Source organism: Coloeus monedula (assembly GCF_965178545.1).
Source record: "Coloeus monedula genome assembly, chromosome: 6".
In the NCBI taxonomy this organism is placed as follows: domain Eukaryota; kingdom Metazoa; phylum Chordata; class Aves; order Passeriformes; family Corvidae; genus Coloeus; species Coloeus monedula.
Window position 1 is genome coordinate 38,225,870 of NC_138786.1, and position 19,647 is coordinate 38,245,516.

The 19,647-nt window shown below is 39.6% G+C and overlaps 1 protein-coding gene across 6 annotated transcripts in view; it reads left to right on the plus strand.

Annotated features, from left to right (window-relative positions):
• Nucleotides 1–1,717: 1,717 nt before the first annotated feature.
• NPAS3 (neuronal PAS domain protein 3) overlaps nt 1,718–19,647 on the plus strand; it is a gene marked incomplete at its 5' end in the record, with an annotated part of 598,664 nt that continues 580,734 nt past the window's right edge. For 5 of the 6 annotated variants that reach the window (XM_082282977.1, XM_082282979.1, XM_082282980.1 and 2 more), the window contains one exon: nt 1,718–1,829. In XM_082282977.1, coding sequence (XP_082139103.1) covers nt 1,780–1,829 — 50 coding nt within the window. The remainder of the gene's footprint in view (nt 1,830–19,647) is intronic. The other variant, XM_082282976.1, reaches the window with a different exon arrangement.

A 19,647-nucleotide genomic window follows, 5' to 3' on the forward strand; every position in this document is an offset into this window, starting at 1 on the left:
CCCTCCGTCCCCACCTTGCACCCCCGCCGCCGCCCGGCGCGCAGCGCGGCCCTGCCCGCCCGGTCCCGCCGCGGGCTCGCGGCTGCCGAGGCCAGGCGGCCGCCACCGGCCGCGCACGTGCGCAACGGCCGCGCGAAGGCCGCACGTGCGCAGCGGGCGGCGGTGCCCACGAGCCGCGGCCGTGTCCCCAGCCCCGGGCTGCGCGTGGGCCGCCCGCGCCGCCCCGCGCAAAGTTACGCCGGCCCGGTTGCCTCCGGCGGGAAGAAATCCTCCGGTCCCCCGGTGCGCCAAACTTCCAGGTGTTTTGTTAACTTCTTCCCCTTGGCTCTGCCCTGAGGCTCGCACAGGCTCTTGGCCCCCAGCCTCCTCCCCTCCCCCCCAAAACTTTTGGAGTAGTCGCGGAAACGTTTCTCTTGAATAAATGCGCCCGACCTTCGGGGCTTGCCCCTTTCCCCAAGGAAGCCCGTTGGATTTTCCGAGGGAGCAGGATCAGGCCCAGGCAGCTGTACTTCCAAGGGAGCAGCAGAATAGCCACAAAGTTACCTTGGAGATGGAAAGCTTTTAGAGAACGAGTGATTTCTTCTACAAGGGCTAGTATCGCTCGGATTCTCCCGGTGTCCTGGAAGGAACGATTAAGGTAGCGGTATCTTTTCCCCGCTCCTTTACTTCATGATTAGTTTCATAATCTCCAATAAAACAGCGTGAAGTGCTACACCCTTCCCAACAAAGCGGGTCATCACTCTCAGTTCACCTTTCCAGCATTACGCCTTTTTGTCCCGCTAGTACCCCATGCCCACTCTCAGGACGTGCGGGCGCGTTCTCGGAGGTGCCTGGGGGGTACGCGGGGTTCCCCCCGGCCCGGCCCGGCCCGGCTGGCTCCGGGCACACCCGCGTACGGCCCTGTGGGTCGCAGGGCCCTTGCATCCCCCGGCCGGCGGCTCCCGCCCGAACCCGTCCTCCACTGTGGAAGCCCACGGGTGACACGCTGCTCGCGCCCGGTGTGTTCCCGCCGCGCTTCTGCGCCCGCGGAGTTGAAGAGAGAGTCCCTGCCTCCCTCTGCTCCTCTTCCCTGCTGGAGCCCAGACTCCAGAGGAAGAAAGTGTGCGAAACTGCAACTGAGTGGCGTTGTTGCGCCGGCAGCAGAGGCTGTGTCCCCTGCACGCAGAGCAGGAGCGGAGCTGGGAAAGCAGCTGGAAAATGCCCAGAAATACTTTCACAGCGGTCAAGCCTGGAGATCCCTGACACCCCTCCTTCCCTCCCCCGCCCCCGCCCCGCTGGCCCGATGGCCTGGCACCCCGCGTAGCCCGGCCCGCGGGCGCGGGGGTGTGTGTGCGAGTGTGCGAGAGAGTGCGTGTGCGTGCGTGTGTGCGAGTGTGTGTGTGTGCGTGTGCCGCACCTGCCGGGCGATGCCAGCGGCCGGGCTGCCCGCCGGGGCTGCGCCGCGGCTAGCTCTTCCCGCCGCCGCCGCCGGCCGCCGCCGCTGCCTGCGCTGGGCATGTCTCTGGGGCCGGCGGGGCCCCGGCTCCCTCCGCTCCTCGGCTTATGGACGGCGGCAGCGGCAGCAGCAGCGCTAGCAAGCAAGCGAGCAAGCAACCTGCACCAGGACTGCGCGGAGGAGTGGGAGCCCGCGATGCTTTGGCCTCAGTACTTTTCCTTAGCCTGTCTGGCTAACCGGGGCCATTGCTGCCGCCGCTGCTGCTGCTAGACACACAACACACACCAACATCAGGAGGGGGAAAAGTAAGGGAGAGAGGAGAAAAAAAAAAAAATCCCAGGAAGATGGCGCCCACCAAGCCAAGCTTTCAGCAGGATCCTTCCAGGCGAGAACGGTAACACTTTCTCTTTATTGAACCGGCAGCAGCAGCAGCAGCAGCAGCAGCAGCAGCCGCCGCAGCAGCGCCGGGCCGGGCCGAGCCTCCGGCGCTGGGGGCCGGGGCTGGCTGCCATGCCGGGGTGGGGGGACCTGCCGCCGGCACCCGCTGCTCGCACAGCCGGGCACCGTGAGTTCCTCCTAGTGCGCACCGCCAGCCGCACACACACACACACACACACACACACGCACACACACTCAGAACAAACCGCGCAGCAGCGGCCCCGCTCCGGTGGCCGCACCGCCGCGGCTGCCGGAGCCGGTGCTTGGCGGGGCGCGTTGTAGAGCGGGCGTGTGTGTGTTTGTGTGAGCGGGGGGCGGAAGGCCCCCCCGGGCGGCCCCCGCCGCTCGGAGGCCCTGGGGCGCCGCGCCAGGCCCGGCGTTCCGGGCGGAGGGGCCGGCCCCGCCGGTGCGGTTCAAGTGCGGCTAGGCCGGAGCGGGGGGGCGCGCCGCCAGCTGCGCCCGCGGGGCTGCCCGGGCCGGCCCCCCCGCCCCACCGCCGCCGAGCGGGCCGCGGGTGCCGGCGCCCCCGCGGTGGGCAGAGCGGAGCCGGTGCGCGAGCGGGCGGGGAGGCGGGGAGGCGGTGCGCGGGATCCGGAGAGGGAGGCGGGGGGTGATCTCGCTACCCCCCCGCTTGGTTCCCGGCCCGCCGCCTGCCCCATGTACTTTTGTTGTGAGAGAGTGCTTGTGATTAATCTGCTCGGCTGGTGACACGAATTGCCCGTAGCGGATTTGTTCTAGTAAAGTGAATCTTTCTAGAAGTGACTAGTAGGAGACAAGAGTACAAGTTCATGTGATGTTACTTTGTGATTCTTACAAAAGTATTCAAAGCTCCATTGCTACACTGCGACGAGATATATGGCCAGAAGAAGAGCAGCCAGAGGGTTTGAGGTGGGCTCTTTCCTTCCCGCCCCTTGAGCGTTACAAGTGGACTTGAGTGTGAGGGGTGAGGAAGGTTCCTGGCTAGTTGGAAAAATGGAAATTAACATTTAGATAGCCTTTAAAAGTAGCTGGATCATGTGTTAGTTGGTTTATATTTCACAGCACAAATAAGTCTGAAAAATATTTAAACAAAAGTACTTTAGCCTTAATTTCATACTTGCTTATTTTAGAATGATCAGCATTTCTAGTACAACTTCCAAACCCCACAGATTTTGTCTAAATAGCTGTGCCATTTTTCCTGAGAAAGCAGTCTGCCCAGTATAAAAACCCCATATACTTCCTATTCACCACTGAGGTGTTAGCGTGCTTGTCCTAGATGCATTAGTATTAACTGTTGCGCTTTGACAGGGCTATATTATATGTAGCAAAATTAGGAGATTCACGTAAAGAAGAAAGAGTGCATCCTTAGAAGTCAATGACTTAACTACAGATTTTCATTTTCAACTGCAAACATTTTTTTTTTAAAATCTTCATTTCAGTGGTTGCAAAGGTGTTTCTACTGTGTTAATAACACTTAAAGCAGCAGGTTTTTCTCCTACAGAGTTCTTTGTTGGAAAAACAATTCATATGAATAAGTCCTGTCCCCCCCCCCCCCCAAACAATTCTGCTGTCTTCTTTCTGAGAATGTTACTATATTAGTGCTAAGTGTATTTGCCAGGATAGCTTCAGTAATCTCTCCAGCAGAAGCATATTTGTGTGCCATTTTGGGAATTTCTCTGAGATAGGAATCTTGAAGATAGAATTAATTTCTAGGGGAAACTTCATAGCCTGTGCATGAGTGCTTTCTTTATCACCTGTCTCCATTTGGCATTCGGAGAAGGTAAATCAAAGTGCGCGATTTGTTATTCTGCTCCACTTGAGAGCTGAACTAAATAACACTTGGTCTGAAATTCTGATTGAAGTTGTAGGAGGATATACTGTATTTAATTTAATGCCCTTTAATAGCATCTTCTTGTTCAGCTCTGATGCTGTCATTTTAAAGGTTGGATCGGAGTAGTTTTTCCCTGTAGGGAGTAGGAGGTGTAATCATTTCAGGGGAAAAAGGTAGTCTAAATTCTGAGAACACTAATAGCCACAAACTTGGCCTAGTGTCCAAGAAGTTGTTTTTTGCCCTTAGGGTTCACTTTGTTATCACTCTGTACAGTGCTCTGGACAGTTTAGGTATAAGTATTGCATGTAGAAGTTGATGATATTTTTTGTAGCAGAAATAAGGGTGATCTGTTTATTCCTTAAAAGTTTTGGAGTAAATCGATCAGTGCTTCAATAAACAGATACTCATGTATATTTTATTAAAAGTTGTGTAATGTGCTCATGAAATCTTGCATGTAACTATTTTAACTGTCTCTGTACACATCCTGTCATCTATGTGAGCCAAGATATTTGACACACAGGAGCGTAGCACTTACTGAAAGGGTTTTGCAATTTCTTAGCTACTACTTCAGTAAACTAGTTCTCAAGATTAAGAATCCTCTAAATTAACTTTGTGTACATTGTTTTTTTAATCTTCACTACCACAAGTATTTGGGTAGATTGTGTTACATTTTTTCAAGCAGAAAATGTGCTTACAAAACAGTTGTAAAAAGTAGTAGTCTCTGATGTAACCAGGCACTTGAATAGCTTTGAAACTTTTTTCGCCTGTTTAGGTTCTTAAAAGGATATATGAAAAGTTACACACTTACATTTGTTTGGTTTTCTTTTAAACTGTGAGTGCTAGCAAATTTTACAGTTACAGCAACAGTTTCATTTTTTCAACTGTGTGGATATACACCCAAGAAAATGAAATAGACAGAAGTGTCATGCATATGATATGCCAGCATTGATTTGTATAGCATATCATAATATTAGAGTGCTATTGGTTTAAAGTGAAAGAGAAAAAAACCCTTTATTTCGGCATTTTTTCTAGAGCATGAGCTTAAACATAGCAGTGATAAATGATGATATGCATTGTCCAACACTTGCTTTTATATAAATAGCTCCAGAAGATTGCTTAAATGATAATCGAAAATATGAAATAGGGTGGCCTTCATATCACAAGGCCAAGGGTCTACAAATGGAAAAACTGAAATAATGAAATATTTCCAAGGCAACAGACTGTCAACAAGAACAGTAATGCATGGGCATATCATAGAGCTACCAGAGAGGATATTAGATCTTATAGCTCTAGAGCCAGGAGTTATAATGACCTTTATTAAATAGAGCCCTCCCACATTACAACAATCTTTCTGATTTCTGATTTATGGATTAGCAGTCATACTACTCTTCATAATTTGAAACATTTTTCCACCATATTTGATTTGCTACATTTTTCTCCACTGGAATCATACATTATTTAGAGCTTACATGAGAGTATTGATCAACAAAACTTATATTAGGTATTTTCAGTAACTAATGGGATTCTGAATAACAAGGTTTTGTCTGCAGCACCATTTCTACACTCTTTACACCACAACTGTTTTTTTCTTACAAACTATATCCAGTTAGCTTGTTTTCTAACAATTTGATGGCATTATATTCTAATGCTGTACTATAAGTAAGTTACAAATAATTAGAGAATTTTGTTAACAGATTAATACAACACCTGGAACCATAGGTATATTTAAGAGATTATGAAGATCTATTGTCAGTATCCATCTCTTTTTATTAGCATCTCACTTGAATTTCAGAGTCTAATATACTGGCAATTTCAAATCACATTTGTTTGAAACTTGGCACACAAGTTGCCAGCCCAGATGGGAATTTTACTGCAAGAGTGATGTAAAACAGTTGTTGAAGACTGGCATTCTAGGCATCAGCTTCATCAGCATACTTCCTAAAAAGTAAGGAGTATTTAAAATTTTTTTTGTTTTATGAAATTGTCTTTATAATAATACCCTCTTTATTGGAATATATATTCTGAGATAAGAATTTTGAATAACTGATAATGATCATTAAAACTAACTGTTACCATTTTATAACATTTTTGGAATGATTCTTCTCGCACCCAGGTCGGTAGAATGAAGCCATTTAACCAACGTGGCAGAAGTACATTTGATAGCAATTAAGTAACTGTTTACTGTTATGAAACCATTTCCTGAAATCTCATCTCATCTCATGTGAATAAACCTTACATTCAGTTAGTTCATCAGATCAATTTTTTATTATTATCAGTAGTAGCTCTTGCAGGTGTAAAAGCACCTCATCTTGTGTTTTCAGCATAGTCGTGTCAGCATAGGCATAGCATGTTTTGAAATGCATCAAACAAACTTGTTCTGCAGGATGTCACCCTAGAAATTTGTTTATATATTTTTAACATAGGATATTTTTAAGGTACATAGTAAAGACTGCATTTTTACCCCAGTCATTTGTTTCTTTGGGTCGTTTGCTTATGCTTAATGTTTGGCTTTTTTTTTTAAGAAGCTGCCAAAGATTTATGGCCATGAGAAGAAATGTTTTGAAATTTCATTTCAAAAGAATTACATTTTTTCAGAAGAGGCAATTTCTTTCTATGTAATATTTATAAGGCTACTGTATGTTATCTTTAACATACAAAATCCTATTAGTGCGAATGAGGTGTGTGACTTTTTGTTTAATAGGACTTTGCATAATAGGGATGATTTGTAATAATATTGTATTTTGCTGCATAAGAAGATGTGCCATAGTAAGAACATAATAGTTGCTGCCATGTCTTATATGACTAGAGCATTGTTCTGTGACTAGCTCGAGCAGTGGTTTTGCAATACACAAAGTCCTAGTCAAATGAATAGGACCGTTGTGCCATTCATTTGAACAGGACTTTGAGTAGTACAAATATTCGTTAATTTTGTATGCCACAGAAGTATATTACACAGGACAAAGAAGGTACAGTAAGGGTAGGATAGTATTTGTGTCTGTAACTTGGCAGAACTGGACCCTGTCTTTGGGAGAATATTGAGTTCAAGTTGTACCTTAATCGTAAGAAAAGTCCCAAATGAAATTACGTACACAATTAAAGTATACTACAGAGAATCACAAGCAAGGATAAAAGTATTTTTAACATATAATTTAATAGATGTGAATTTGTTCTCAGAGAGATTGCAATGACAAATATACTTACTGAGAGGAGGAGTGAACTTTGCTTCTGTGTGTTATTATAAAATGTGAAAGTCTTGAGATTGTCAAGTGAAAATGGAGTGATTCTCAAGGAGATCCTGATCTCAGCCTGCTGCAGCTAGATACTGAGAGTTATGCCAGGCCTTGCCCGGCACTCTATGCGCAGGCAAGAGCCAGGCACATTAAAGAACAAGTGATATGTTAGAAAGAATTTGAAGCGGGTTACTGAAAGCAGAGTTTTGAAGATTTTCTTACAGGCTATTTTCCCAGCCTTTCTTATATGTTGCATTTTGGACTTTGGACTCTTCTGTCATGTTATGTCATTTGTCTGTTCTGGAGAACTTCTGATTGATGTCATCCAATGTCTGAAGAAGACTTTAATATTAATACTGAGTATTTCTGTAGATATGTTTCTTTATTTGGCTTAGCGTGTGTCGAAAGGTCTGAAAATGCTGTTCTACATGTTTTACTGATGAGATAGTTACACACAAAAGATTTTTGAGAACTAGCAGAAGTGGCAAAAGATGTCAATGTTAGCATTAGGAGTAAAATTCCAGCCCCCATTTTGACTGTGTATTCAAAGATTACACTGCCTTCATTAGAGGGATTTACATTTCTTTTACAGGCAAAACCTCCACTGAAATAAAGTGCTTTCAGAGAATGGCTTGATTGCAATTTAAAATTATCTGTTAGCTTGATATATAATAGAAGTTCAACACTTATGTTAAATAATTTAAGTGGAAAAGTACTGTTCCATTACCTGCAGGCATGTTAGGTTTACATATGTATATAGTGAACTTAGGGGATATAGTCTGAATAATATGTATGTACATAATCTACGATAATGTCCCAGGGGCTTGGATTTTCTGAAGAGCCTATTGGATTTAGGCATTCAACACATACTGCATTTTAGTGAAATATGGGTGCCTAAATCCTATAAGCTCCCTTTAAAATACTTGCCTGGGAATTTTGTCTCCAACAGAAATTTAGAACAGGCTTCATTAGATATTAATTGTTTTAAACTGAATTTTATTGTGTAATGAATAGTCTTTGAACAGTCATTTTGGATGAAATCCTAAAGGGTTATAGTTTTGTTGAAATATAGGCACAGAACTGTATAATTATATATTAGAACTCTATACTTACATATTAGAATAGGGAGGGGAGAAAGGGATTTTCTTTCCCTCTTGCAGAAATGTCGTATTTGAAAGTCATGTGCAAAGTCACATTTGCAATCAGTTTACTCACAACCTAGGCTTGTATGAGTTAGGTGCCAAAGCTGTAATTCATTTAGCAAAAGTATAGTATACCAAATTTTAGAAGGATATTTGTTAAAAAACTGTTTTTTCTTAGAGATGATGGGAGGCAGAATTTGTTACTTTGTGGGAAAAAATGTAAGTGGGCAGTTTTCACAGGTCAAGGTTGAGGTCAGTAGAAAGAACTGAGTGACTGAATGTGTACAGCACTGGCAGCAGGATTAAAAAAGGAAAAAAGTATTAAAAAAAGAGAATAGCTGCCAGTGGTACTTATCCTTCAACCTTCACAGCTGAAAAAAAAGTAGCTGATTTTATTTGTCTGACTATAGTTAGATGTAGGATTGGCATGTTTGCTTCACCTTTGCATAAATTGCTAACAGTATGGACAGGAGGTTCTTGAAAAGAACTGCATTTTAAAAAACAAACCCGATTTCTCTTGCTAAGTAACAAATAGAAGATGAACATAAAAAGAGAAACAAATATTTTGTGCTAATTTATCTATTCATTCTTTCTGAGCTGCTGTTCAGTTTTACAACAAAGTTGCTTTTCTTGTGAAAAATCAAAAGTACAGTAATTTTTTTCATTGGCTGAATGAGGTAGATAAATGGTACTCAAGTAGTTGTTTGCAGGATCCAAGTAGTTTACTACAGTATCTTAATTAATTGGATGTTCACTTTAATAGTGAGGTTTCCTGTTTGTAGGCAGTGCTCTGTAACCAGAACATATCTTTGATACATAAATGATACATATGATTTCAGAAGGCCGAATTTATTCAAGATCTATTTTTACTAAACAACTGTTTCAGATTAACAAACAACAGGAAATAAATGGAGGTGACAGAAAATAGACTTCAGATGAGAAGCATGATAGAAAAGATACAGCTGATTCCAGATCTGTCAAACATATATGCTGTTTCTGTTATCAATCACTCTACTTACACTCAAATTTCCAAACTAAGAGATGCTGTCTTTCTTTTTATTCCTTTTTTAATAGAAAGAAAAATGCTTCTCTACAGAACTGCAGTTTTGAAGCTGTTATTCCATGCTTTTTAAGGGTAGTATTTAAAATTTTTTGCATCATTTCCAAAAACCAGAACAGGAGACTGCAGGATGTAGCAAACATTGCAAATCTCCTTTCCCCCAAAATTATTTGACACACTGAATGTCTATCTGTAGGAGCAGCCACTATTTAGATTATGGATTTAGAATTCCTTTAGGAGTGATTTTTTAAAAAAATTGTTTATTATGGTACTAGTGCAAAAAAAAAAAAGATATTTAAGTTCTATTCATTACTTATTTGTTTCTTATGGTAATTATCATGTATTGCAATATTTATTCAATTCAAATAGTAACAAACCCCAAAGTGATTAAGGTAAAAAGTGTGTTTTAATTGACAGAGAATGGAAAGATACTTTGCCTGAAAAGCAAAATTAGAATTCTTCAGTATTTATTCTGCTTCTTACTAATTGTGAGAAGAACTTTAAAGGATTTTCAACTGACTAATATACAAGTATACTGAAAAGTTCAAGCATATGTTGTATATTAGATAGACACAGAATATGCATTTGCTTGAGAGGAAATAATGCTAGTTGTTGATCTTCAGCAAGCTATGTCTTACTTTATCTAAAGTTAAATGTAGATACATGTACTGGAATGGAGGTTTTCTTTCCCTCTAATGCTGTGAGGGAAAAGTAGGCTCATCTTTTTTTCTTTTTTTCTTTTTTTTTTTTTTCTTTATTTTTTTTCTCTTTTTTCCCCCCCACATTTTTATTGTTCTGTGTAAATGTAATTTGTTAATCCTGTGAAATTTGTCATAGATAAATTTGCTTGGATTATCTTGTCACCACCGTATCTGCATTCTTTTGTTCATTGCTTATTCATAATTTAACAGTCTGGCAGTGAGCCTTTTTGGGATGCTCACAAAAGATATATGACCTCTACCAGCTGCTACTATAACCTGCAGAATGCACAGCAAGACATTAGAAACGTGAGGATTCCTCTACTGATTAAAGTGCTCTTCATTTAAACAGTCTGTTCATAAGAATCTCAGGAATCTTTGTGGATAGCAGTTTTGATTTTTCTTTTCTCACAAAATTGTTTCTAACATTTTCCTCTCCTGAAGGGAAAACTAACACTGAATCTTGAGATGGTGATGCTTAGCTTTCAGATGGACTAATGAAAATTAAATCCCTTATTCTATATGCCTGTGTATACATAAGTGTGTATGTGCATTCACACATTTTCTTATACCTGTACCAGTCTCTATGAGTGTGTATATATATATATATATATATATATATATATATACACGTATTTCCTGCGGTTTTACAGTGGGAGAAATTAGTGTCCATGTGTACTATTTTAAAACTAACTCATCTATTAGGATATTTTTCAGCACATATTATTATGCAGTACTAATTTACAGAAGAGTTATCCAATTTAACCCTGCTTTAGCCCTAGTGTCTTACAGACTGTATTGTGTAAATACTCAACATTATACAGTACGTGAAAGACATTAAGTATAATGTTACTTGAAGTGTAACAACATTTTAGATTTTCATTATTCTCCTGACTCAGTTTAGCATATAAATTTTTCCCTTTTTCACTTTTTTTTTTCTTCGTATCTGCAGATCAGTTTGTGAGTAATGGCTAGTTTTTTACCTCCCCTTTGTGCTGGCACATGATTATAGTTCAAAATAATTCATTGCTAATCCATGCAGTATTGGTTCATCTCCATCACTTTGTTTTGTGATTAGAGCCTCGGGCCTGTAAGAACATCCTTCTGCACAGTTTGCTATCCTGATTTTCTTTGACTGCATCCCATTTTTTAAATAGTTCTATCATTACTGCTCACCTACCAATCCTATTTAATTTTTAAAAATATATCAGTTAAAAGAAATTAATATTTTGTGGGGTTATTTTTCAAGGGTTTATGAAAAATATTTGTTTTCCACTGCAGTAAGTTTCCAGCAGTGGTGTGTATAGGTCTTGGTTCATCTCAGCTGATGATGGAAATCTGACTTGAGTTTCTCATTTTTCCTTAGCGGTCTGAATTTCCTCTGTACTTATTTACATTAGGCACCTCAAGAAGTGCAGAATCTTAAAAAGAAACACTGTTTCCTTTTTGAAACAGACTACAATAGAATAGTAATCACTGTCTTGTCATTTTCAACACAACATTTCAAACAGAGCTGGTGTAAAATAAAGCTGACAGAGGAACTTTTAAAATATATAGGGCATGATCCTACTATGATCACTCTGGTTGAAGTTACTGTTTATTGGGTCAGGTATGAACTGATGTGATATTAGAACTGGGCTTTTGTGATATAATGATATCGTACCTTGATCAGATTTACATTGAATATTTCCAGATTATGAAGAAAATCCATAATTTTATTTCACATCAAAAGATGCTAATTTTATGAGAAGGTCATCTAAAAGATTTTTCAAGACTTTGTTTCAGCATTGAGTAGTCCTGTGTTCCTTTTAATAATTACTTTCATCTCATTGTAGCCGTGTGTTTGAAAGTGTAGGTCAATAAGGATGATCGCATTCAGAATTTCATGATCTGTGTAGTGGAACAAATTGAAAGCAAAGCCTGTATCAATCACTGTGAAGGGAGGGTTAATTGTTACTGCTTCTCAAGCCTCTGGACAGATAAACCAGTAATGAAATACTTATTGCTCTGATATGTGAATGGTTAAGGATGAAACAATGGAAACAGAAGCAGTCTTCAAAGATAACATAACCAAAAAAAAAAAAAAAAAGGCAAAGAAAAGAATAATCTGGACTAAAGTAAGATACTGTGTATGCTGTGTATTAACATTTTGAAAGTAATTTTGTTTTCATCTAATATAGCCTTCTAGGAATGGTGCAAGACCGAAGAATGTATAAGGTTTCTAAAACAAAAATAAAACATGAATTTTACAGCTTTTATTTTGCGAACAATTTAAAAGGTTTTACATTAAGGCTGGCTGGACCTTAGGTAAAAGTAACATTTCTAGCATTAAATGTTTTCTTTTCTTTTCTCTGTTTTTAATTTGTGGTACATTTAAGTGTTTATTTTTTTCTTCCTTTAAAAACACAGCTGTATTTACTAAATTGAGTATGTTTTGTTTTCGTGTGATGTTGTTTTAAAGCATTTTGCCTACAGCCAAGCAGGACTCTAAAAGAGTGTTTAAAGATAGAAGCAGAAAAATAAAAATTAGTGCAAAACCAAATTACGATACTACAGTAAATATTTAACTATTTCTAGATTGTGAACTTACATTTTAAACATCTGTTAGTTACTTATATGTTGAAATATATGCAAAAATATTTAGCCAAATTGAAGTCTTAGGCCCATGACAATCATCTCAACACAGTGGGTAGTTCTGAAAATTAATGAGAATGATAATACTGTAAAGACTGTTCCAGAGTTTGCCCAAATTCATTATCTAAGACTCTTGTTAAGAACATCTCAAAGAATTTTAACCAGGAAAATATATTAATGGTTCAAAAGCATTTTTCAAAATGGTGATTTATAAAAGTATAATGGAATTATATATGCAAGAGCTATAGTTAGAAAAACAAATAACACAGGAGCAGCACATTATGAAGAACCATTTTCTAACAGCTAGAGTACTTGGCTTTGATTTTGTCCATAGGTGTCAAGGTTTCCTTAATTTATATTTTGGGATGAAGGAAATGAAAAAGTGAAGGCAACTTACAAAAAGAAAAAAAATTTTGTCTCCTTGTTAGCTACTTAATGAGGCCTATAGCTGCTTAAAAGCTAAGCAAAGTAATTAATAATTTTAGAACTAGTATAAACATCTTTTAGACAATTGAAAAGCACTTTCAGGAGGAAGGGTGATGAGGCACATCTTTAGATTTCTCTTCAGAATGTTAAGAATTTCCTGTTGCCTGTTTCCTGATGGGATTGACGCAGCTGTGTATCATATGGAATGAAAGACGAACCAAGTGCCTGGCTTTGTTTTATTCAAGTCTTCACTTAAGAAAATGTGTGTGTTGATTTTGGCTCTTTTTTCAACACATCGCTGATATGAATGCTATACACAAAATTGTCCAAATGGGAGCTAATTATAATTAATTTATCTTTTTTCTAAGGGACAGAAAATGTTAATAACTAAAGTGTATCAGTAAGAATGGTGGTGGGTTTTGGTTTTTTTTTCCTTTTTCTTAGCTGTGTGCAATGAAAAAGAGAGGGCTTGGAAGATTACTGTTATTTCCATTTGTATTTTCAGAAGTGATTGGTATATAGAAGTATCTGTGAGTATGTGCATGTGCACGTGTAATTGTTGGAAAACAAGTCAGTTTATAGAGTTTCTTACTCATTTTGGCTGTTGTGCAATCACATAGCCCATCTACAAAACAGCTTTCATGGGAGATGTGAATGCAAAATAGACAGGAATGGGAGGATCAAAAAATATTTTTAAGTAGTAATTTTGTTCTAGACTGTCCCACTTCATGGACCAATTCTTTGAAGAGAATTTAGGGTGGAAAACTGTACTTGTTAATTTTTTTGGTAATTTCCTTCTCTGGCGAGAGAAAGCTTGGCAGAAGATGGCAAACCTGATTAACTGATCTGGGAATGGGAAACAAAAGGTGATGCAGATCCATAGCAGTGGGGCCGCCCTTCCACTTGTGTCCCGGTTCCTGGTAGAGCCTTGTAAAATTGTGTAGTACTCAGTTCCAGCTGGAATTCATACTAGCTCAGGTCAATATTATTTTCTTCTCAGAGGGCTGTATAAGGCAAATTCAGTTGCTATAGAAAAAGCTCTGGATATTGCAATCCCATGAGTAAAGCAGCTTCTCAGCATCATACTATGGCTCTATGCTATTGAAGCAGAAACAGGCACAGTGCAGAGTGCATTGCAGTGATGGGCAGTAGTGCTGAGGGCATGCTAAAAGGCAGAGCAGGGGCATGTGTGACTAAGTGGGGTGATTCCACTGGATTACTTCTGAGACTGCCTCTCCAAGCAAGATATGGACTTCTAAAAATCACTTTAATCATTGTGAATTGCACTTTAAATCTTAAGCTTTGATTCTCTCAACCTGCCAGTCAGCTGTGAAAACAGTTGACTATGTCCCTGTTCTTTTTGCCCTGTGACTTCTTGGCAAATGTCATCTTTCTGGTGCCTTCAGATACTTTGATCACTTCTTCAGTGCATCCTTTGGAGGATCTTTGTCAGTCATTACCCAGCTTTGTGTGGGAGTTCTGCAACATGTTGTCTCTCAACCGCCCCCTTTTTTCCCCCCTTATTCTGCTCTTCATCTTTGCATAATCTTATGTGGAAAGACAATTTAAGTATCATCTTTGCAGATGATTCATAGGCTTATGGTATTTCTATCTCAATGAAAATGTAGTCTTGCTTCTCTTTCGTCTCCTTATTGCCAAGTTTAGATTCCCTTAGTCAAAACAGTTCTCCTAGAGTTCTTTACAAGCCCTCCATCTACTATTCAAGTTAACAGTGCTATGTTGCCTCCTAGGACAGGTCTGTAATTTGGCAGTCTCACTGATACAGACCTCTTCCTGTACAGTATAGCAATTAAAAAGGCAAATAGATTATTTGCTGTTAGTAGGAAAGAAACAGAAAAACAAACCGAAAACATGAATGCCAATCCATAAATCCAGTGTGTGAAATCTATCTATTGGGTGTATTTTTTTATCATTATTTCAAAAAGATACTGTAGTTTGAGATAAGGGCATAAAGGCTGATGAGATACATGGAAGGAGTTTTGTCAGAGGAAGAGTTAAATAAAGTAAAATACTTCATCTTGGAAAAGAGATGACTGAGCAAGGCCTCAAGGAGACAGCTGGAAAACAAGTATTCACAAACTTTAATATTATGAGAAAAAGGAAACATCCTGTGTGATTCTCAGGAAGCAGTTTTAAAACATTTAACAGAAGTTGTAATTTTTTGTTTGTTTTGGTTTTTTGTTTTTGTGGCTTTACTGTGTGCCTCCCTTCCATCCTACCACGTAGCATGCAATTGAATAGTGGCATTCCTTGCCAAAGGATGTTTTAGAGGTCAAAAAATGAACAGGCTCAAAAATGCATTAGGCATTACTCTATTATGTCTCTGAGGAGCTGTTAAGTGTGATGGTGATGATGCAACTCAACTTCAGGAAGTTTTTACACAGCTGACTGCTGGATGCTGACATGGGATATCATGGAAAGGGATGCTCTTTCTCTGCTACATATATATTTTTTTTCACTGACCTAGTGTAACTGTTTTGTTCTATTCTGAAGTTCTTTGCATTCAGACTGCATCAAAGTCTTGCAGGCTTTTCCTGCCTTACATCCCTGCTGTATGTGTTTGCCTGCCTACTCTTCACTTAAAAGCTCATCCTCATTACCATTGAGAAATATTCTTTCTCCAGTCCTATCTATCCAGAATCCTCTTACAGAGATCATTTTCAGAGTGACAGACTGTCACGCTGACCATGTCTTTTTATATCCTCCCCAATGTCCCTTCTCTGCTCTCTGAAATATTAGTATCTTGCCCTGAGTTTCAAGTCCTTCTTCACCCAGCTCTATCATACTGTTTGTCAAGGTTTTCCTTCAAGTTGTAACACCCGCCCTGTTGCCCATTTACTATTTTGCAAACACGCATTTGTTTAATACCTTATTCTTGAACTAGGATTCCTTTTGAATTAATCTCTTTTCCCAAGAGGTTCCTTACCTGAAATGCCTACAAAAGCATGACAATATCAAGCTCCTTTTAACAAGATATCACTTCTTGTGATGCTAGCTACTGTCGTCTTACTGCTTCTAAATAGTTTCCTATCTTGTATCTGATACTTGCTCTCTAGGATTTTGGGGGCTCAGGGCAGGGGTTTTCTCCTGTGGTACTCGGTTACATGGTGGATTTGTTAGTACTACTGTTACTGCTACTAATATGAGTATTTTAGTGGTGTGCTTGGTTGATCTGGGATGCTGAGCTCTTGTAAGGGGAAGTAATCTTTTAAATGTGTTAAGGCGTGAAAAACTTTTGTGAAATTCAGAGGAGATGGGACAAATTAATGACAGAGTAATCCACTGAATGTGACTAAATGCACATCTATTTGAGGAAATTCCTGCACTGAGCATGATTGGCTGAAGACTTTGGGTGTATATTATATATGCTGTCACTTTTGTTATGTTGTTCCTTGCAGCTACTTTTGAGTATTGTTGGAGATGGGATGCAGGAAACACTGGTCTGACCCGGTACTCCTGCTCTTGCATTGTTGTGTAGAATGTTTCTGGAAGCTGTAGCAGGTCTCCTTGGTGATTCTCTTGCTTAGAAAATTGTTGGCGAAAATGGTCTCAGTTAAATAGTTTTGGCTACTATCATTTTCTGTGCATTTCATGAATGGATATGAGATGTGTCACAGCTTAATTACACTGCTTCATAATGTGTTTTTATCTCATGTTGATATGATTAAGGAAGACCTTATTTGGACTGTATGGACAAAGCATCATACCATACAATGCCTAGGGGAAAAAAAAAAAGAGTGCCTGCTTTGAAGAGTTCATAGTTTTAATTGCTGTTTATTTTTCATTTGTTGGAAAGGGCTTTCTGTAACACAGTTTATTTTATACTCCTATTTGAAGTTTTATTTTTTTTATGATCAAGCAAAGTGCATATTAAGCAGATTGAATTCAGCAAAATTGAATGTTTGGATATTATTTTTGCTTGGTGAAACCCCAATGGCACAAAATTAATTGTGGTGATGACTTGAACATTGCAATGAACATATGTGAACTTCAACGTGTATTATACTTTTAGACCAGGATGCAGTCTATTTTATACATGATAAAAGTAAACAAAATCAACTAGTAGTGATATGGGCATTAGTTTAAAGGGCTTGTAACTGAAATATGCATTGATAACTTTTGTCAAAGGTATGCAATATCAGACCTATATAACTTCTGTATGTCATTTTTTGAGAAGGAACTGATTTGTAATAACTGTTTTCATAAATATCTAAGTTTGCATGTTAGCAGAGATAAGTTATCATACATGCAAGTTTAATTAATTATATACTCAAGTATTTGAAGTCATGTATTTCAGTTGTATCAGTGTAGACTTAGCACTATTAGAAAGGCTTCAGATTTATCTAGGTAGCTGCAGATACAAAATTTGGTCTTCCTTGAGTTCTAGCTCGAAATGATTCCTCTTGTGTTGATTTGTTTTAGGTAAGGGAGGTGAAAGATAAATTGTGGAATGCTGTTCATCAGGAGATTGGTATCCATAACTAATTGTATAGTAGTGGTCTGATAGCCACATCTTTAATCAGCAGGAGAGATTTGGAGAGTTCCAGCAGGGGGAATTGAAAGTTGGGTGACCACATTTCCTGTCACCTTGAGAGGTAAAATGGTGATTGTATTCTAGAAAATCATTGTGTAGAGTAGACTTTTGTGGAAGCTAAATACAGCTCAGAAGCCTACAGGAATGTGTTGGAAAGAGAGTGAAAGGAAGCTGGATTTCTTCCAGAGCAAATTTGGAAGTGTAGGAAACAGTCTGATTTCTTTTCAGGTTAGAACATCTATCACCAGTCTTGACCAGGACCTGATTTTACTTTATGATGTCTTGAGAGGCTTAGGCTATGACTTGCTTCAGATCACAGTAAAGCTGACGTTGGCAGGAACCTCTGAAGATCATCTAGTCCAACCCCACTGCTGAAGCAGGGTTATCTGGATCAGTTGTCCAGGTCTGTGTCAAATTAGGTTTTGAATATTTCCATGAAAATTCTACGACTTGTGGGATCAACTGACCAACTTGTAGTGTTTGACCACCTGATGACAAAAGAGGTTTTTCTAATATTCAGTTGGAGTTACCTGTATTCCAGGTTCTGTCTTCATCTCTTGTCCTAAAATGCTATATTTCTGCAAAGGGTCTGGCTCCATTTCTTTGTAGCATTCCACTAGACAGCTGTGGACAGAAATGAGAGCTTTATTTCACCTCCTGTGCTTATGGATGAGCAAACCCTGTTCTCTCAGCCTCTTGTAGTACATAATGTAATGCAGTCCTCTTTGTGTCTTGGTGACTTTCTGCAGTGGCTTGCTCCAATACATCCCTGTATTTCTGGTCCTGGAGAGCCCAAAACAGGACTGGGTACTCCTGGTGCAATGTCACAGGTGTTGGAAAGAGAGGGGAACTTACTGCATACATTATAGTTAATACAACTCAGTATGCCATTGCCCTTCTTTGCTGCAAGGCTGCATGCTGATGAGGCCCAGCAGTCCTGAGATCTGATGTTTTCTGTGGGGTAGACCAGCTCTGAAATGTTAGAGCTTTCCAATGGGAAGCACTGATTTTTTTGCATGTTAGTGCAGTATAGTAATGCAAACTTTGCAACAATAATGTTAAAGATGGGTCAGTAACAGCAGTGATTTTGAGTGGCTGAACAATTCCTGATTAAAAGATACACCACAGCAGATGATCAGTCTTCAACTGTGATCAAGTTTGTTGTATGTGATACTAAGTATTGTGTAATTGAGTATATTGAGTTTAAGGGATAGAAGTTCACCTGCAATGAAACAGTGGAAGTCTAGAAAAGAAAGACTGAATCAGAGTCTTTTAAAATGTTGGGGATCATAATAAATATCATAATATCATTAGATATTACGATTATAATAGAGATCATAATAGATCATAAAATTATTGCTGTAGCACAATGCGTAGATAATGAGTATCAGTTATTTTCTAGTGGGAAAAATCACAGGAAGTTTCTGATCAGAAGTCTTTTTTTAAATCCAAAATTATGCAAAACTGTTCTGGGAACTGTGGAATTTTGTTTGTTCCTCTACTACTTAACAGTGTGGACAGGATTAATCAGAAATGGAAGCATGCTACAGACAACCTTTAGCATCAGCAGTTCATGCCGAATTCATCATCTGCATATTTTTTTATTTTTAATTGCTTATAAGGTGTGCTTGGGCATAAGAGGGCTCCTGCCACTTGGGATTTTTTTTATGGTTACTACAAGTATATCCCTAAGTATTCTGGAAGAAACGAAAGTCAGTTCTATACTGCAGGTGACAGGTAATTTGAAATAAGTGAGAATTTTTCAGAGGTCCACTGACATTGGATCTTTAAAAAGAAATGCAGTGGAAATGGACATTTAACAGGAGGAAAACAGGAAGAAGAGTTTGTTTCTACATAAGAAATGGGTGCACAAGGAAACTGGAAATAACTTTTAAAAACTAACGAAATTTGAAGCTAGTGACATTTGGTTAGTTCTGTCTGATGTGTCTCTAAGAGATATGAGGTGATTCAAGAATGGAAAAAACAGGATTAAATATTAACATTTCACTTCATGGCACAGGAATGTTTTGCATCAAGTTGGCTATATAGAAATCCACAAAATAAAGTGGAGTAGATAGATAATTTTTAACAACTGCTCCAGACGTTAAGAAATAGCTTCTGTGATCATGCAGCACTTCACAGCCTGATATTACAACCACTGTTACATGTCATGTTGATGCCTGTTATTTCCTGGAAACAGAATTGTTACAGGAAAGAAG